The sequence below is a fragment of the Echinops telfairi genome, unplaced genomic scaffold (genome assembly GCF_000313985.2).
Source record: "Echinops telfairi isolate 266 unplaced genomic scaffold, ASM31398v2 ScPeMD7_3533;HRSCAF=4204_1, whole genome shotgun sequence".
NCBI classification, from domain to species: domain Eukaryota; kingdom Metazoa; phylum Chordata; class Mammalia; order Afrosoricida; family Tenrecidae; genus Echinops; species Echinops telfairi.
The window spans coordinates 30,591,335-30,609,058 of record NW_022107432.1 but is presented as its reverse complement, the minus strand read 5'-3'; the positions used below and the strand labels follow the sequence as shown (position 1 = coordinate 30,609,058).

The following is a 17,724-nucleotide window of genomic DNA, read 5'->3' as shown; positions in this document are numbered from 1 at the left end:
GGAGGAGAACTGTGCTCCACAGGGTTCTCGGCGGCTGATTTTTCAGAAGCAGATCACCAGGTCTTTCTTTGGAGGCTTGAACCTCCAACCTTTCAGTCAGCAGCTCAGGGCACTTACATTTGCATGATCCAAAAGGTGGTTCCGATAGGAGCCTCCCCTGGTCTTCTGAGACACGATCTGAGAGAGGACCTGTGGTCAGGCAGGTGTGCCATTAACGGAGGACCTCCCATGCCCTCAGGTTTGCTCACAACCATGCTGTCAACACGCTGGTTGGACCCAGTGAGAGTGACCTTGAGCAGGGCACCTCACCTCTGAAGCCTTCTGTTGAGGGATTCTCCCTCCTCGTGCCAGCACTCTCCAGCCCCAAGATGCCAGGGCCAGGGAGCCTGGGAGATGCCAAGTAAGGCTGCAGAAGGATAATGAGTGGTCTCTTCAACAGGAAGCCCCACAGATGAACCAAGGAGATTGGCAGGCTGGGGAGCGGAAAGGGTGATTAAGCAAGAGACAAGGCTGTTAACAGTTCCAGAGCGCGAGACTCCTGGGGTAGCCGTTGCCTCGATACCTGCTCCAGGAAGCACTGGGCTGCGCACAGGACCCGAGCTGATCCCAAGGGCTCAATAGAAAGTAAATATCTAGAAAAGAACGATGGCAACGTATGTACAAATATGCCTGATATAATTGATGTATGGATTGTAATATGAGTTATAAGAGCCCCCAATAAAGTGATCTTCTAATTAAAAAAATTTTTTTAAAGACATTAAGTTTAGGACCAGTCCTATTCTGGTGTGAGCTTATTAATATAACAAGACACCGACTTGTGAACCGATTCAGGGGGTATGATCAATCCACAACGGATCAGAATATGAACGATCCAAAGCAGGATATCGGAGAGTCATCTTTTTAATTGTCGTAAAAATATATAGAGCAGTGGTTCTCAACCTTCCTAAGGCCGCTACCCTTTCATACAGCTCCTCATGTGGTGGTGACCCCCCAGCCATAAAATTATTTTTGTTGCTACTTCATCTTTGTAACTTGCTACTGTTATGAATTGGGTGACCCCTGTGAAAGGATAGTTCGACACCTAAAGCGGTCGCGACCCACAGGTTGAGAACTAGCGGACCACATTTAACATTTCCCACAGGTATTATTCAGTGACATCAGTTACAGCCATCATGTTACATAATCATCATCAATAGGTGCTGCCACCAGAGGCAGAAACAAGAAAAGATCTCCCAGGGGCAACGGTGAGAGCCTGGATCTGCCAATCGCATGTTGGTTCCTTTTTAAAAAAAATATTAAATCACTTTATTGGGGGCTCATACAGCTTGTATCACAATCCACCCATCCATCCACTGTGTCAAGCACATTTGTACATATGCTGCCATCATCATTCTCAAAGCATTTTTCTTTTACTTGAGCCCCACGTTGCTGTTCTTATGAGCCACGTACTTGTGTAATTTTATGATGGCAGCTCTGGCAAAATGAATATACACTCTGAGTGCTTTTCCCTAAACCCCACCCAGGCCTCCGTCTGGGATAATCATCCTGGCATCCGGGCGGGGCCACCTGAAAATTGGTGGAATGGAAAAGTGGAAGTTCTCACGAGGACAGAAGCAGCAGCAGCTAACGTTGATGACATCATTCCAAATGCATTAGATGGATTACATCAGCTAAACTTCACGGCAAACCAATGAACGAGACACTATCATCAGCTCCATTTTGTAAAGGAGGCTTCTGGGGCCCTGAGTGCTAAGTCACTATTGGAAGTGGCCCCCCAATTTAGGAAGTGGTGTGGAGCCAGGCCACACCGCCTGCTCCATCAAACTTGAAGGGGACGTGCAAAGGCCAGGCTCCTGCCCTGTGATGATGAGGATGCTGGGGGCCTTTCTCCCTCAGTGACCTCCTATGGCCTTGAAGAAACCGATGTTTTCTCAACCTACCTAAAAATGGGATTTTAACATTGTTTTCCATCATTTGTCTACACATGTGGTGCCAATTTCTCTATGACTCCGTTGTCATTTCTTGATCCCTAGAGAGTCCATTTGACTATTTTCTGTGATATGGGAATGTTTCTTGCCTTGTTGGGGGCATTCAGTCTTTTTAAACATTCATCTATGCTCTAATATTAAAACGTTTTAATGGTCTTCATATCTTCTCTTTTGGGGACACTGTATGAGGAGAGACCGGTCCCTGGAGAAGGACATCATGCTTGGTAAAGCGGAGGGGCAGTGACACAGAGGAAGGGCCTCGGCGAGACGGACGGACGGACGGACACGGTGGCCACAGCCATGCGCTCACAGAGAAGAACCACTGTGAGGACGGTGCAGGGCCGGGCAGTGTTTCCTCCTGTTGGATGGAGGCCCGTGGTGAGCCGTCACCTACTCCACAGTGCCCAGCAGCAACGACGAAGCCTCGCGAATGTGGGAGCCCAGGCCCAGGTTATGATCAAACGACGCTTTGATCACGAATGATATTTTTATGATAGGAAACAAACTCAAAAGCAGAGGGGGCCTTCACCAGCCTCGCTGGTGATCCGAACGGGGTCTGTTTCATTTCATCCAAGCTCTCCCCATTCTCCCAGTTCTTAATGATTCGAAGGAAATCCCAGATATCACTTACTTTCATGATCTTTAAATTCTTCCATCTTTTATCCATTTTGAAAAAAATGTAAGAGATAGAGCGCTAACTTCATTTCTATGCAAATAGATAACCCTTTAAGGAGCCCTGGTGGCATAGTGGGTTATGTGTTGGGGGTTGCTAATCCCGAAGTCAGCAGTTCAAACCCACCAGCTGCTCTGGAGTAGAAAGATGAGTTTTCCTGCTCTTCTCAGAAACCCACAAGGGCCATTCCTCTCTGTCCTACAGGGTCTCTATGAGACAGGAACGACTTGATGGCAGCGAGTTTTGCATTAAAAAAAACCCCAAAACATTTAGCCCTTTATCCCAATAAAGTATATTGAGAAAAGAAAAAACCCAAAACTTTCTTTCCCCTACTGATTTGAAGTGCGACTTTGAGCACACTCTAAATCTAAATCTAAATCTCTATACCCACTTGAGTCTATTCCTGGAGTCTTTATTCTGTTCCACTGATTTATCGCCGTATTTGTGCTCCTGTACTGTGCTGTTCTGATTATTACAGCTTTGCGATATGTTTTGGTATCAGGTAAGACAGCAGGATCAGCGGGTCGGAGGAGAACTGTGCTCCACAGGGTTCTCGGCGGCTGATTTTTCAGAAGCAGATCACCAGGTCTTTCTTTGGAGGCTTGAACCTCCAACCTTTCAGTCAGCAGCTCAGGGCACTTACATTTGCATGATCCAAAAGGTGGTTCCGATAGGAGCCTCCCCTGGTCTTCTGAGACACGATCTGAGAGAGGACCTGTGGTCAGGCAGGTGTGCCATTAACGGAGGACCTCCCATGCCCTCAGGTTTGCTCACAACCATGCTGTCAACACGCTGGTTGGACCCAGTGAGAGTGACCTTGAGCAGGGCACCTCACCTCTGAAGCCTTCTGTTGAGGGATTCTCCCTCCTCGTGCCAGCACTCTCCAGCCCCAAGATGCCAGGGCCAGGGAGCCTGGGAGATGCCAAGTAAGGCTGCAGAAGGATAATGAGTGGTCTCTTCAACAGGAAGCCCCACAGATGAACCAAGGAGATTGGCAGGCTGGGGAGCGGAAAGGGTGATTAAGCAAGAGACAAGGCTGTTAACAGTTCCAGAGCGCGAGACTCCTGGGGTAGCCGTTGCCTCGATACCTGCTCCAGGAAGCACTGGGCTGCGCACAGGACCCGGGACTTTTGAGAGGTGGGGCCACCCTGGAGGTGCAGTGCTGCTTGGTTCTGCAGGGGGGGTGGGGGTGGGGTGGGGAGGGAGCCCTGCTCCCCATCTAGCTCCTGGGATGAGAGTACTCCTTTTGGGCGGCTTTGGGGCTATCTACATGGTCGAGGGAGGGTGTGGGGGCAGGGAACTGGCCTAGGTCTCCGGTCTTCTCAGAGCCCTTGGTTTCTCTAGTAGTAAAATGCGAGAGAGGAGAGGTTAGACTAGAGGAGGTCCCTTAGGTGGTCTCCCAGGCCCGCCTAGTATCAGCAATTGGTTCTAGGACCATCAAGTAAGTGGAATGAAGGACGCCTCTTAGCTTGTTGGGTCAGAAGGTGGAGGCTCTGGGGGAAGCCCCCATTCCACCGTCTCTTCCTGTTGTGGATCTCGAATTCCTGAGCGAAGGCCTCTGGTGCCAGGTCCCCTCACCTGACCCTCTGCGTGGAGCTGATTCCTGTAGCCAGCTGTCCGGGAGCGGGCTCATTTGCTCACAGTGTGACCTCAAACTTCATGTGATTTCTTGGGCAAGGGATAAGGGGGGAGGCCTGGTGCCGAGGGGCCCTGTGCATGGTTGTTTCTGGCCAAAAGAGATGTTCCCCATTCTTCGGGGGCTGCAGTAGCAGCTGCAGACGGAGAGGCTGGTGACGGAGGAGAGGGGGTCCTGTCGGAGGGGTGCCCCTGCTGGGAGACTTGGGGGGCGTTCTAGTGACTTGTGTGGGCCTCTCTGCGGGGTGCCGTGACTGGAAGAAAGCAGGTCGTCCCAGGGTGGTGGGGGCCAGGAGGGAGTGTGGGTGTCCGTCTCCTTGGCCTGTGCCCTGCCTGACTCCAAGTGCCCTCACGGCCCAAGAGGGAGGGAGAGACTGGTGCTGGCCTGTGCTAATCTGAACGTGGGGAACACGGTGTATACGGCCCGACAGGGCAGGGCAGCTGGTCGGACTGGCGTTGAGACTGGAGGGTACTGGAGGGCAGTGGAGGGTACTAGAGGCTACTGGAGGGTACTGGAGGGTACCCATTTCCTCTGGGAGGCTTCAGGTCTTCCTGCCAGGTGAGCGAGGGGGGCGGGGGTGGTGGCTGAAGCATCCCCCTGGGAGAGAAGGACTGACAGGCAGGGAGTGCTGGTGCCAGAGGGCCCACGGTGGCGAAGGTGGGCCTGCGTGCGGCGTCCAGAAAGTGCGGCATTGATATAAAACGCCAGAGGGCTTCTGGGAAGGGACGGTAGAGGGACAGCTCTGCTAGGAACTTCTCTCAAGAGCTATGACCAGTGGCCCGTGGATCCCAGACTTCCCGGAGGGATGAAATGTGGATGGGTCCCTGAAACTAATGCCCTGAGGTCACCTTTAAACCTGAAACCAAAGTACACAGTGGTTCTCAGCCTGTGGGTCTCGACCCCTTTGGGGGGGTGTGTGTGTCAAATGACCCTTCACAGGGGTCGCCCGATTCATAACAGTAGCAAAATGACTGAAGTAGCAACAAAAATAATTTTATGGTTGGGGGGGTCATGAGGAACTGTATGAAAGGGTTGAGGCATTAGGAAGGTGAGAACCGCTGGTTTAACATAATTAGTATGAAGGTCTGTCTTGAATATTGTGTGCTTTTAAGAACGAAGGGTCTGGGATCAAACTGGCAGCAGCAACCTGCCGACGAGACAGGAGTCTCGGTGGGCAGTGAGCTTCCGCTGGTGGAGGGGGCAACTCAGAAAAGGGGGCGTGGGCCAGGCACCAGACCCGAAGGCTGTGACCAGTGTCTGCTGGATGGACACGCAGGAACTGGTGATTAGGTGGGTGTTTTACTGTTTTCTCAAGGACAGTAGAATTCAAAAGAAAAAACAGGAGTAGCCCCATGCCCGGGACAAGCCCATAGGGAAATGACTTCAGGATCCTGAGGCCCCCACTCAGCCACACGCTCAGCAGCATGGCGCCCACATCACAGTGGCCTGGGTCTTCCCCTAGCCTCCCCCCCCATCGCTTCCCCTCCCCTCCCCCCCGCCGCCACTGCCGAGCTCCTGTTCTGGAAACTTCCATACCCAGAGCCTTATCTTGTTGCCTCGTGTTATCTCCCTGGCCGGAAGTACACACAAAACTGCTCTTTGCAACCACGACTGGGTCTCACCCCACTGGGCAGAGCTACCCACTTCTGCCCTGCTCCCAATCCCTTGTCCCCTCACAGCCTGCGCATCGGTGATCCACAAAGGGACCTTCTGCCCACTGAGAGGTTGCTGGGGAAGCCTGTTCCACGGCTTGTAGGGAGGGCAGGATCGAGCGCCAGTATTGCTGCTGATGTCTCGGCTCCAGTTGGTCATTCCGCCTCTGAGGGTCCCCTAGTTCCTCTGTCAGGGGAGGGGTACGTTGAACCGGAAGAACACTCAGTTATGACAAAGAATGTCACCCCCATTCACAACTTTACCCAGCAATCGCTGTAGGCTGGGCAGGGGCACAATGCTTTAAATGCATTATGTAAACCCCAAACCAAACACACTGCCATTGAGTTGATGCTGACTCATAACGACCCCCTGTGGGTTCTGAGACTGTAATTGTTTAATGGAGTACAAAGCCCCGTCTTTCTCCCAAGGTGTGGCTGGTGGTTTTGTACCATGGACCTTGTGGATCGCAGCCCAACTGACAACCACTACCACCTGGGCTCCTGTGCGGTCGATATTCACCCAGTAGTTAGGGACCCTCTACTGTGCCCCAGGCACCCTTCTAGGTATTTGGGATATGTCCCTACTCCCATGAGGCACATATTCCAGCAAGAAAAGAGGAGAAAGTTGAACAATTAATGAGTGAAAAATTCTATTCTGGGATGGTGACCGGTGCCAAGAAAAGATTCGATTTTAAAAGGCAGTGGGTGGGGCTCTCACGGGGCCATCTGATCTCATCCTCTGGACAGCTGTGGGGGGGTGGGGGACTTAGTGCCCCGCCCCAGGGAGGAATGGAAGCACAGAGGTGTCCAGAGACTGGCCCACAGCTGTTGAGCCGCAGGGTTCCGGAGGCATTCTGGCTCCAGAGTGCCGTGACTTGACGTCATTTCCTCTTTGGGGCCTCGGTCTCCTCGCCTGTAGTCTGACCCACTATTTTCAGCAACTCTCCGTGGTGCTCCCCTTGACGGTGCACAGGGCCCCTGGCCTCCAGTCCAGCAATACCAGCCACCGGAGGGCATGGAGGAAGAGGGTCATGGAGGGACGGGGTTCCCTCCGAGACAGACGGTGGGTGGGGCTGGATGGTGGCCTTCAGGGTGTGAACAACGTGGCCCAAGGAGGATCATTGTTTCCATGGGGCAAGGGGGTGAGTATGAGGTATTGGGGGGGAAGGGCAGTTAGACTAGAGTAGATACTTCCCTATTTTAACTCCCGGAATTCCATTCTTGGCATTTTTCCATGTTGATTTTTTATTAAGAGAACTTTTGGACCTATAAAAAGATTGAAACAACATTTCAATGATGCTATTGTAGTGATGGCTAATGTTTTGCCTGGTTTGCGTTTTCCCTTTACACACACACACACACACACACACACACACACACTCACCACACACACATACACTTGCACACTCGTATGCAATCTCTCACTTGTTTGCCTCTGTGGGACTATTTAAAAGACACCATATATTCTCCTCCTCCTAACGAAGCGGCATCGCCCTTCAAGATAAGGGCATTCCCTTACACGTCCGTAGACCTGATCCCACCTAAGACATTTCCTCAACACTGTCTCCTACACAGCCCACACCCCTTAGATGTCCTATATTGTTCCAGAAGTACCCCGTGGCTGAAGACCATCCAATGACATGTCCATGTTGTCTGCAGGTGTTATTTCTCTAGAGGTAGTCTCGTGAATATTTTAAAGGCCCTCCCTGCCATGTTTCTTCTTGCATGACATTGACACTAGTAAGGAGTGTATCCCGTTGTCTGGTAGAACACCCCATGTTTCAGGAGGTGAGCGAAGGGAGGAATGTCTAAGTATCTGAGGGCCCTAGTACCCTGACCAGGGCAAGGCACCATGAAGGACCCCGGGTCAAATATGATTCCTGCCTGCCCGCTCTGAGCTCACTGTTAAATGTCACCTCCTCCAGGAAGCCCTCTGTGATAGCCCCTGGCAGGTGAGCTCCTGGTTCTGTGCCTTGGGCAGTAGACGCACAAGCCTGGTGCCCCACTCGGCTTTACTGCAATTATTTCCATGTCTTCTGAATGAGGCTGTGCGTGCCATCCACGGAGACCAGGGGCTAGCCCCACCTGTGTCTGCAGGGCCAGGTCCTCTGCTTGGGTGGGCTGGTAGATGCGGTCCACATACCACTCACCAAACTGGGCTCCCTGGCATGGGGCGGTGTGTCTGCCAGGGGGAGGGGTGGTTTCCCTAATTCATTTTAAGTGCTTGTTCATTAGTGTGAGGTAGAGCTTGGAAAGGGTCTGAGCAGATGGAAAGCGTCTCAGAGAGGTGTGTTGGGTCACCCTTTAAGGGCTGATTCTGAACTAGGAGAAAGCCTTGGTTTGTAGCATTTGCCCATTCGCCTGGTGTAAATACTCCCACCGTGTGGCTTCAAGCCACTAAGTTGGGAGGAGACTCAATGGACTCTTACAAGCTCCAAGACCAGGCTCCAGGCACTGTAGTTTTACAGCCGTGGTCTTTAAACTGTGTCTGAAACAAACGTTAAAGCTCTCTCTCTAAGACAGAGAGAGACAGAGAGATTGAGAAGCAGGATGACAAAACAGACTCAGAGAGACATTCTACTTCACTTTCAAGTATTGCGCCTCCCCAGGGTGAGGGATTGCCCCATCCGAGTCCTGCGAAACCTGCAGGAGGGATCTTGCTCAAGGGAAGGTTGGACCAGCGGTCATCCCCCTTGGAAAGAGCGGTGCTCCTGCTCAGCTTGTCTGTGGCCTTTGGCTCAGCAAGCTTTGAGCTGGGCATCTCCTTCCTCTTCTGGGCATAGGCCCCACTCTGCTGCCTCAGCCCCTCCACACGTATTGCTCATGCTTTTAGCCCATCTTCTTCAGAGCTTGGATCAAGATGCTTTCCTGGGAAAGCCTGCCCTGGCCACCGGGTCCCTCCCACCTCAGCCCCTCACAGCTTTCCACGTGTGAAATTTGTTTCTCCCTCCAGACCCTCCCCTGGGCTTTCGCCGCACCAATCCTTAGGCATCGGAATCTCTATCAATCGCCCTGCCACTCCCCAAGACCTTCAGAAACAGGTGAAGGGGCCTGATCTGCTTTTCCTGAGCACCTAGTCTCTGCTCAGGAATATGGACCCAGGGGGACCGTGACATCCACAGAGGTCGCCAGGGCCCAGGCATGGGGTCCTGAACCCAGCTTGAAGTGTTGGGATGGCTTTCAGGGAGGCCTCTGGGAGAATGCGGCCTCTCAGGTGAGGCGTAAGGCACTAAATAGGTAAGAGAACGAAGGAGTTGGGGAGGTTTGGGACAAAGGGTGGGAGGGAACTCGACATTTGAAATGTGGTTGGTTCCCTGTGGCGCCAACACTGGGGTGATGGAGGGGAGCCTTCTGGGCACTGGGAGCAGCCCTTCTGCGCTGATGCCCTGGTACCTGTGCTGGAGGAGTCGGGAAACGCTGAGGAGAACACGTGGTGGCAGGGAGGTGAAGGAGGAAGGAAGCCCAGACCCTTGCTGTCCTCTTGATGCCGCCCAGGTGCTGTCGGAGGGGCCTCGAGGCACAGAACCTCCCCCGCTGGGGGCTGCTTTACTTAGCGATCAGAGAAGGCTGGGGCATTTGGGGGCGTCCTGGAGGAGGTGAGGACATGCATTGTGTGGGCAGTGCAGGGACGAGCATGTCGGGCAAAAGGAATAGAGAGGGCAGGCCCTGAGTGGGGGGCAGTGGTTGAGGAGGGCACAGGTTGGAGAGGGATGATTGGCCTGCTCTTACCTGTTCAGGGCTTGTGGGGCGCGATGGAGCATTTTAAGCAGGGAGTGACTGTGGTCAGTGGCCCAGCACTACCTCACCTCTTCTCTGTCCTCAGGGTCACAGCACCATGGAGACTGGACAGAGGGTGTCCCGGAAGGGCCGCAAGCTGGCCTCCAGTCGCCGGCGGCAGACACAAGAGCCAGCTGATGACCAGGATGCGCCAGGGGCCCCCAAGCCAGAGTCCTGGTCTCTCCAAGCCACAGCCGAACTGCAGGACTTCTTCCAGAACTGCGGTGCCAAGGAGAGGGGCTTTGTTACCCGAGACGACGTGGCGGTGAGCCTGGGCCCCCCCCCCCATCTGCTCCCTGTGTCCCTGTCATGCATGCAGCCTTTGGAGCCTGCCTAGTCCAGGAAGGCAGCCTTTGCCTCTCTCTTGTCCATAAGCTGCCCTCTGACAAGGCCAGCGACTTGTTTAGACTAACATGTGAATGACTGACAAGGCTTTCTGCGCTCTCTCCTGCCAGAAACATTTGCAGTTTAACAAGGGGATGGTGTTTCAATGTACAAAGTCACTCGCTATTCATACAATTCCAGGCCCGTGGAGCAAAAAAGTTTATCTCGGGGCAGGAGTCAGAACGCTGGAACTCAAATTATGTCAATAGCTATCAGCTTCACTAAAGCACCAAGCCCGGTTTCTTCGGCATCCCTTCTCACTTCTCATGGGCGCCCAAGTCTCGTGGGCCAGCTGCCTCCTTCTGCTGTTGCTCCCGGCTCCAGACTTTGTCTGCCCCCTTCTCATGGTCTGTCGCTCGCACCAGCCCCACCCCCCCGCCCCCCCTTTACATCCACAACCAGGTGCGAGTAACTACTGTTAACAGGCAATTTTCCAAAAGGTAAAATAATGACTCTCAAGTAAAGATGATGTGAGCATGAACCAAAAAGCTATTAAGCGTTAATTAATTAATTGAATGATGGAACCCGTAAGACCGGTTCAAAGGGTCTTAGCGCAGTCCTGATGTCTATGTGTGATGTGGACAAAGAAGTGTTAGGAGAAGGTGACTGAATTCAGCCTTTGAAATCCCCACTGCCCAGTACAGCAAAACCTGCCCGAGGTGGAACCTGTGTAAGGTGGAAACTTGTCAAAGAAGGAAAACCGAACTATTTCCCACTAAAGCGAGTGATGGAAAAATGGTAGCACAGCGTTTAACCCTGTGCCACCAGGGCTTCTGAACAACACGATGCACATAGCTAATGCCACCAAACGAGCCACTTCTCAGGAGAAGGACGGGACTTTCTGCTCCCTTGAAAAGTGACAGTCTCGGAAACTCACAGGGGCAGTTCTACCCTGTCCTAGAGGGTCACTAGGATAGGGTGGACCTGCCCTGTGGGTTTCTGAGACTCACTCTTTATGGGAGTAGAAAGCCTCCTCTTTCTCCCACAGAGCAGCTGGTGGTTTCAAACTGCTGACCTTGTGGTGAGCAGCCCCAACTGGCAACCCACTACCCGCCCAGGCTTCCTGTTTTCAAAATTGTATCAGCAGCTCAAACAGAAACTCTACAACCACTCCCCAGCCGTCCCTTCCCCTTGCTTCTGGTAACTTCTAATCAACTTTCTGGCTCCACACACTTGTCTATTCCAGATCTCTCAGATACGTGGGATCATAAGAGATGTAAAGATTTTCCCTGTGGGGGTCTGGCTTTTTTGCCCTTCTCAGAACGCTGTCATCCACACGGAAGGAGGCGTCCGAACTCCCTTCCTTCTTGTGGTTGAATAATGTTCCACTGTATGTAGATACAGCAATTTGTTTATCCAGAGATCAGTTGGTGAACATGTGGGTTTTTCCAGTTTCTGACCATGAATATTGTTGCTATGATCATTCCTGTCCGAGTATCTGTATTAATCCTTGTTTTCAGTCCTTTTGGGTTTGTATTTCAGATGGGAACTGCTGGATCAGATGGTCATTTTATATTAAACACCTTTAGGAATCACTCAACTTCCCCCCAGCAGCTGCAGCCTTTAATGTGCAAGGGTTCTAATGTCTTCATGTCCTCAGCAATGCTTGTTATTTTCCATTGTTTGTTGCTACCCTCATAGGTGTGAAGAGGGGTCTCATTGTAATCTTAATTTGTGTTTCCTTAATCTGGTGGCGTAGTGGGTTATAAATTGGTCAGCTAACCGCAACGCCAGCAGTTTGAAACCATGAGCTGCTCCCTGGGAGAAAGACGAGGCTTCCTACTTCCACAAAGAGTGACAGTCTTGGAAACCCACAGGGGCAGTTCTACCCTGCCTGACAGAACCGCGACAAGTCAAAATCAACTCAATGGTAGTGAGTTTGCTTGTTTTTTGTTTTCTTTGCTTGGTCTTTCCTAAGAATGTGCCCAAAGCGCCTGAGACGAAGGCTCACTCTCCTTGCTTCTAAGGAGCACTCTGGCTGTACTTCTCTACAAGGCGGATTTGTTTGTTCTGCTGGATTCCAGGATACTTCCAGTCTCCTTGGCCAACACTGCAATTCAGACGTATCAGGCCCTCCCCAGTCTTCCCAATCATTGTCTCGCTTTCACATCCGCACAGGCGATTGAAGATATCCAGACTTGAGCCAGGCGCACCTCCGGCCTCAAACGTTTCTCCCGTGATAGCTATACATCCAGGTGACTTCTTGACACCCATGTTATTCCCTTTCACATTTTGGAACAACCGGAGACCTTGAAACAAAACAAAGCCCCTTATCCCTTGAAAAGCAAGACAAAAGCCAAGAAAACCTCATCGCATGTCCTAAACACAGCAGCATTTCTCTGTCCCCGCCATTCCTAGTGCAGGGTCGAGTATCCAAAACGATGAGAACATTTAGCTAGAATAACTGGACTCTGTTAGCTAGGCCTTGGTGGTGTAGTGGTTACACATTGGGCTGCTAACTGCAAGGTCAGCCGTTCAAACCTACCTGTTACTCTGTGGGAGAAACGTGGGGTTTTCTGTGCCCATAAGGATTTTTTAACACATCATTTTATTGGGGGCTCTTAAAGCTCTTGTCACAATCCCTACATATATCTATTGTGTCAAACACCTCTACACACATGCTGTCATCATCGGTTTCAAAACATTTCCTTTCTGCTTGAGCCCCTGGCGTCAGCTCCTCATTGCCCCCACACCCCCCTCCCTACCCCATGCCCCCTTGATATTTTATAAATTATTCTTTTATCCATGTCTTACACTGACTGCTGTCTCATTTCACCCACTTTTTTGTTGTTTGTCCCCCTGGGATGGGGGCCATACGTCAATCATTGTGATCAGTTTTGCCTTACCCCTCCCCCCACCCCAATCCTTAACCTCCTAGTATGGCTGCTCCCCTTATTGGTCCTGAGGGGGTGATCTGTTCTGGATTTCCTGTGTTGGGAGCTCTTACCTGTACTACTATACATGTTCTGGCCTAGCCAGAGTTGTAGGATAGAACTGGGGTCATGGTAGTGGCGGGAGTGGGGTGGGGGAAGAAAGCATTAAAGACCAGAGGAAAGTTGTATTTCATTGGTGCTATATTGCACCCTGACTGGCTCTTCTCTTCCTTTGCTGTTCTGACAAGGGGTGTCCAATTGACTACTGATGGGCTTTGGATCACCACTCTGCCCTCCCCCTCATTCCCATTGATATGCTTTTTGTTTGTTTTGTTTTGGGTCTTTGATGCCTGATACCTGATCCCATCGACACCTCATGATCACACAGACTGGTGTGTTTTCTTCCATGTGGGCTTTTTCGCTTTTCAGTTAAATGACTCCTTGTGTATCTTTAAGCCTTTAAGACCCCAGAGGCTTATCTTTTGATAGCTGGGCACCATCAGCTTTCTTCATCACATCTGCTTAGGTACCTAGTTTGTCTTCAGTGATCATGTCAGGGAAGGTGTACATTACAGAGTGCCGTGTTAGTAGAACAAAGTGTTCTTGCATTGAGGGAGTACTTGAGTGGAGGCCCAATGTCCATCTACTACCATAATACTTTATAAATAAATATAGGTACGTATCTCTATTCCCCTGTCATTGTATATGAATGTTTTTACATATATACATGCCTGTATTTAGACCTCTATAAGGGTCCTATGCCTCCCACTTCTTTCCTCTATTTCCTTTTACTTTCCTCCCATCCCACTATCATGTTCAGCCTTCATTTGGGTTTTGGTAATTCCTCTCCATTACATTGCCCTTGATTGAGCACCGCCCGCCCCCCCCACCCCCAAGCATCCTGTGCCCTCCTCGACATCAATCTTAAGATCACTTATTCTTCCCTTGTCTCTGGGTTTGTTGGCACAGCCCTCCGTTTCCCCCATCTCTCCCTCTCCCGTGGCCCATAAAGATTTACAGTCATGGAAGCCCTACTTAGGGTTGCTATGGGTTGCCATCAACTCCATCAATAGCAGTGGGTTTGGTATTGCATTGAGAGAACTGAGGAGTGGATAATTGAGGACTGTCTATCAGTTCAAGCTTTTTAGCAGTCTCAAAAAACTAACCAAGACACAGAACACAGTAGTCACACATCTCCCTTATACAACTTTAGAAATCAACATGCATGCATGCCTTCATTAACATAATACTTTGTGCTCCTGTGGGAAGTGACAGTCTTTGAAACCCTCTCCTATAGAGTCACTATGAGTGACTTTTTTTGAGTTTGACATATAAAAGAAAGAAGCCAAGCATCTAAACCTAAAATGATGCATTGCATTCAATGTTTCGGTAGTCAATGTTTCTTAGAAACTATCCAGGTTGCCCCAAATTATTTATTAATTGACTTGGCTGCTTTATTATTTTAGTAGTTTCCGGATGGCAAAAGCGGTTAATTAAGCACTTGGCTCCTAACTAAAAGCTGATGATGTAGCTCTACTCTGCACCTGTGGGGTTGCTGACTGGACAGCAGTTAGCAATGATACATTACATTCTTAAAAGTGACGTAACCAGCCCTGCAACTACTTGACAGTGTAGTTTTACGCATTAGGCTACACACTGCAAGGCCGGCAGTTTGAAACCATCAGCGCCTCCCTGGGAGAACGAGGAGGTTTTCAATTCTCCTAAAGAGTTAGTGTCAGAAGCCCACAGGGGCAGTGCTACCCTGCCCTACAGGATCTCTCTGAGTCACAGTTGTTTCGATGGCAGTGAGTTGAGTAAGTAGCCCTGGTGACACAGTGGACTAAGTGGTGGGCTGTTAACAGAAAGGCCGGCAGTTCAAACCTACCAGCTTCTCCATGGAAGGAGGATGAGGCGGTCTGTTCCTGTGACAATGTAAGGTAGCAGTTCTACTCTGTCCCGAGGGGTTGCTCTGGTTTGAAAGGGACTGGACGGAGTGGGTGGGTAAGAATCTTGAAGACGTCCTGGTGGTGCAGCGGTCAAGCGCTCGGCTGCGAGCCCAGATGTTAGCAGTTTGGACATGCCTGCTGCTTTGCAGGAGAAAGAAGTCAAGGGTCCGGCCTTGGAAACCCTTTGGGACAGCTCTGCTCTGTCCTATAGGGTTGCTCGCTGTGAGTTGGAATCTGCTCCACAGCAGTGGGTACGTGTTCTAGAAGGATCTTTGAGGTAGTTCGTTTATTGTTCCAACCTGGCCGATAAACACATGTGGGGTTAACTGAAGGGCGGAGGGATAAATGGCTCAGTGAGCCTTGGCAAGGCTCACTTCCTGCCAGACATCCCCGAGGAGAAGCCTCATGGACCTACCCTGATGCAGCCCTGTGTACTGGAGCACCCAGGTGGAGACCCCTGCCAGCACTGAGATGCTTACACATCCACTGACTCAGCTTCCCCCCTGCAGTCGGCATCATTGTGTCTGTTTTGTGAGACGGAGGAGGACTTTGTGGATTGGTGTCGGACATATGGGTTAATGTTGGACTTGTAGGCTTGGGCAGCACTGGGTTGGGATGTTTTCTTGATGCACACTTAACCTTTATATAAAACTCTCTCTTATACATGAGTTTCTGTGGATTTGTTTCTCTAACGTACCCAGACTAACGCAATCTTGAAAGTGGTCTTTCAGGAGGCAGACTGCAAACCCAATTCTTCTTGCTGTAACAGGAGCCCTGGCAGCATAGTAGTTGGGCCGCTCGGAGCAGTCAGTAATTCTGCTCTGAGGGAGAGAGATGACGCAGTCTACCCCATAAAGATTTAATCTCGGGAACCCACGGGGGCAGCTCTAATTTGTCCTATGAGTCAACCCCCCCCCCATGGCAGTGATAACTGATGTTATATGTATTTGTCATAACAATTTAGCTGAACACAAATTGATATTATTATCATCATATACATTATGTAATGATATTGGTGGCTTATTTGGTCAGTAAACCAAAAGCAGAAATGTAGGGAATTCAGATCAACTAATTTTTTTAATTAAAAAAAAAACCACAACAAAAAACAACTCAAGCCCAGATCTTTTTAAAAAAAATCATTTTATTGGGGGCTCGTACAACTCATCACAATCCATATATACATCCATTGTGTCAAGCACATTTGTACATTGGTTGCCCTCGTCATTCTCAAAACATTTGCTTTCTACTTGAGCCCTTGGTATCAGCTTTTCATTTTTCCCCTCCCTCTCCACACTCCCTCCCTCGTGAGCCCTTGATAATTTATCTGTTGTATTCTTTTCATGCCTTACACTGACCTCTGTCTCCCTTCACCCACTTTTCTGCTGTCTGTTCCCCTGGGAGGGGGTTATATATAGATCACTGTGATCGGTTCCCCCTTTCTCCCCAAACCTCCCCTTACCCTCCTGGTGTGGCTCCTCTCAATATTGGTCCTGAGGGGTTTAGCCCAGATCTTATTTAAAGATTATAATGTAGCCATAACCTAGAGAATAAACCAAAGTTACTAACCCAGTTTAATTGTCCAAACATTAATGACAACTGAATTGTGTAAACTTGGATTCTTAAAGAGCTTCTGAACTAGCAATTCCTGTAAGAAAGAGTTTTCTTAAATGTTTGGTATATTTAAAGCATTAGAAGTTCAGCGTTTTTATTTACTGTGAGTTAAGGGAATGCTGGATTTGCATAACCACTTGTTGGTCTCTGTAAACCTATTCACACAGAACTGCTTTGAGAGACATGGTGTTCTAAGTTCTTAATGCCTCTGCTGGTGCTGCTGGGTAAGTGTTGGGCTCCTAACTTCAGGGTGGGTGGTTCAAACTGGCCAGCCACTCTGTAGGAGAAAGATGAGGCCGTTTGCTTCTAAAAAGAATTGTAATCTCTACATAAAGTCACGATGCATCAGAATTGATCCCGTAGCAGTGGGAATGTCGAAAAAACATTTAGGTTCACAAGTGTTCATTGCCTTTCTGAATGATCGGATCCCAGAGGACGTACAGCTTCATTTCTACAACGTTAGCCTCCAGTCAAAAGTAAATACGGACACACAAAAACTGGAGCAGTCTGGATCCTAAAGAGCCGTCCTCCTTCCCAAACCCGTTGGCTTTTGAGTCAGTGCCAACTTGCAGTGACCCTATGGGACTCGGTAGAACTGCTGTGAGAGATGGCCACGTCCTTCTTCCACAGAGCAGGTCAAACCACTAGCTTTTCTGTTCGCAGTCCAGTGCTTGAACCAGGGCGCCGCCCGAGCTCCTGGTCTCCTTCCCTACTCACTCCCACAGAGTTGGTTCTGATTCATAGCCACCCTCCAGGACAAAGCAGAATTGACCCCTTGGGTTTCTGAGACTGTAATGCTTTACAGGAGCAGAAAACCCCATTTTCTCCCTTAGAGAGGCTGGTGGTTTTGAACTGCTGACTTCGCATTTAGCACTAGAACTCCTTCCTAAGAAGCACACCAGCCTGTGTGATTATGAGATGTCTAAGGGATCAGGAATCAGACATCAAAGAACAAAAAAATCATACCATTGTGTGCTCACCTTCACCTTGCTGAAGACAAATGGGTGCATAAGCAAAAGTGGTGAAGAAAGCTGTTGGTGCCCGGCTATCAAAAGATATAGTGTCTGGGGTCTTAAAGTCTTGAAGGTAAACAAGGGGCCATCTAGCTCAGAAGTAACAAAGCCTACATGGAAGAAGCACACCAGCCTGTGTGATCATGAGGTGTCAAAGGGATCAGCTATCAG

At 50.1% G+C, this 17,724-nt stretch overlaps 1 protein-coding gene and 1 pseudogene across 1 annotated transcript in view; one reads left to right on the top strand and one right to left on the bottom strand.

Moving 5' to 3' along the window:
• LOC101660905 overlaps positions 1 to 6,109 on the bottom strand; it is an 18,335-nt pseudogene extending 12,226 nt beyond the window's left edge.
• Positions 6,110 to 9,784: 3,675 nt separating this feature from the next.
• The window catches only part of RAB44 (RAB44, member RAS oncogene family), a 29,201-nt gene continuing 21,261 nt past the window's right edge, over positions 9,785 to 17,724 (top strand). Inside the window, exon 1 of the mRNA XM_045294784.1 lies at positions 9,785 to 9,991. Within this exon, the coding sequence (XP_045150719.1) occupies positions 9,785 to 9,991 (207 nt within the window). The remainder of the gene's footprint in view (positions 9,992 to 17,724) is intronic.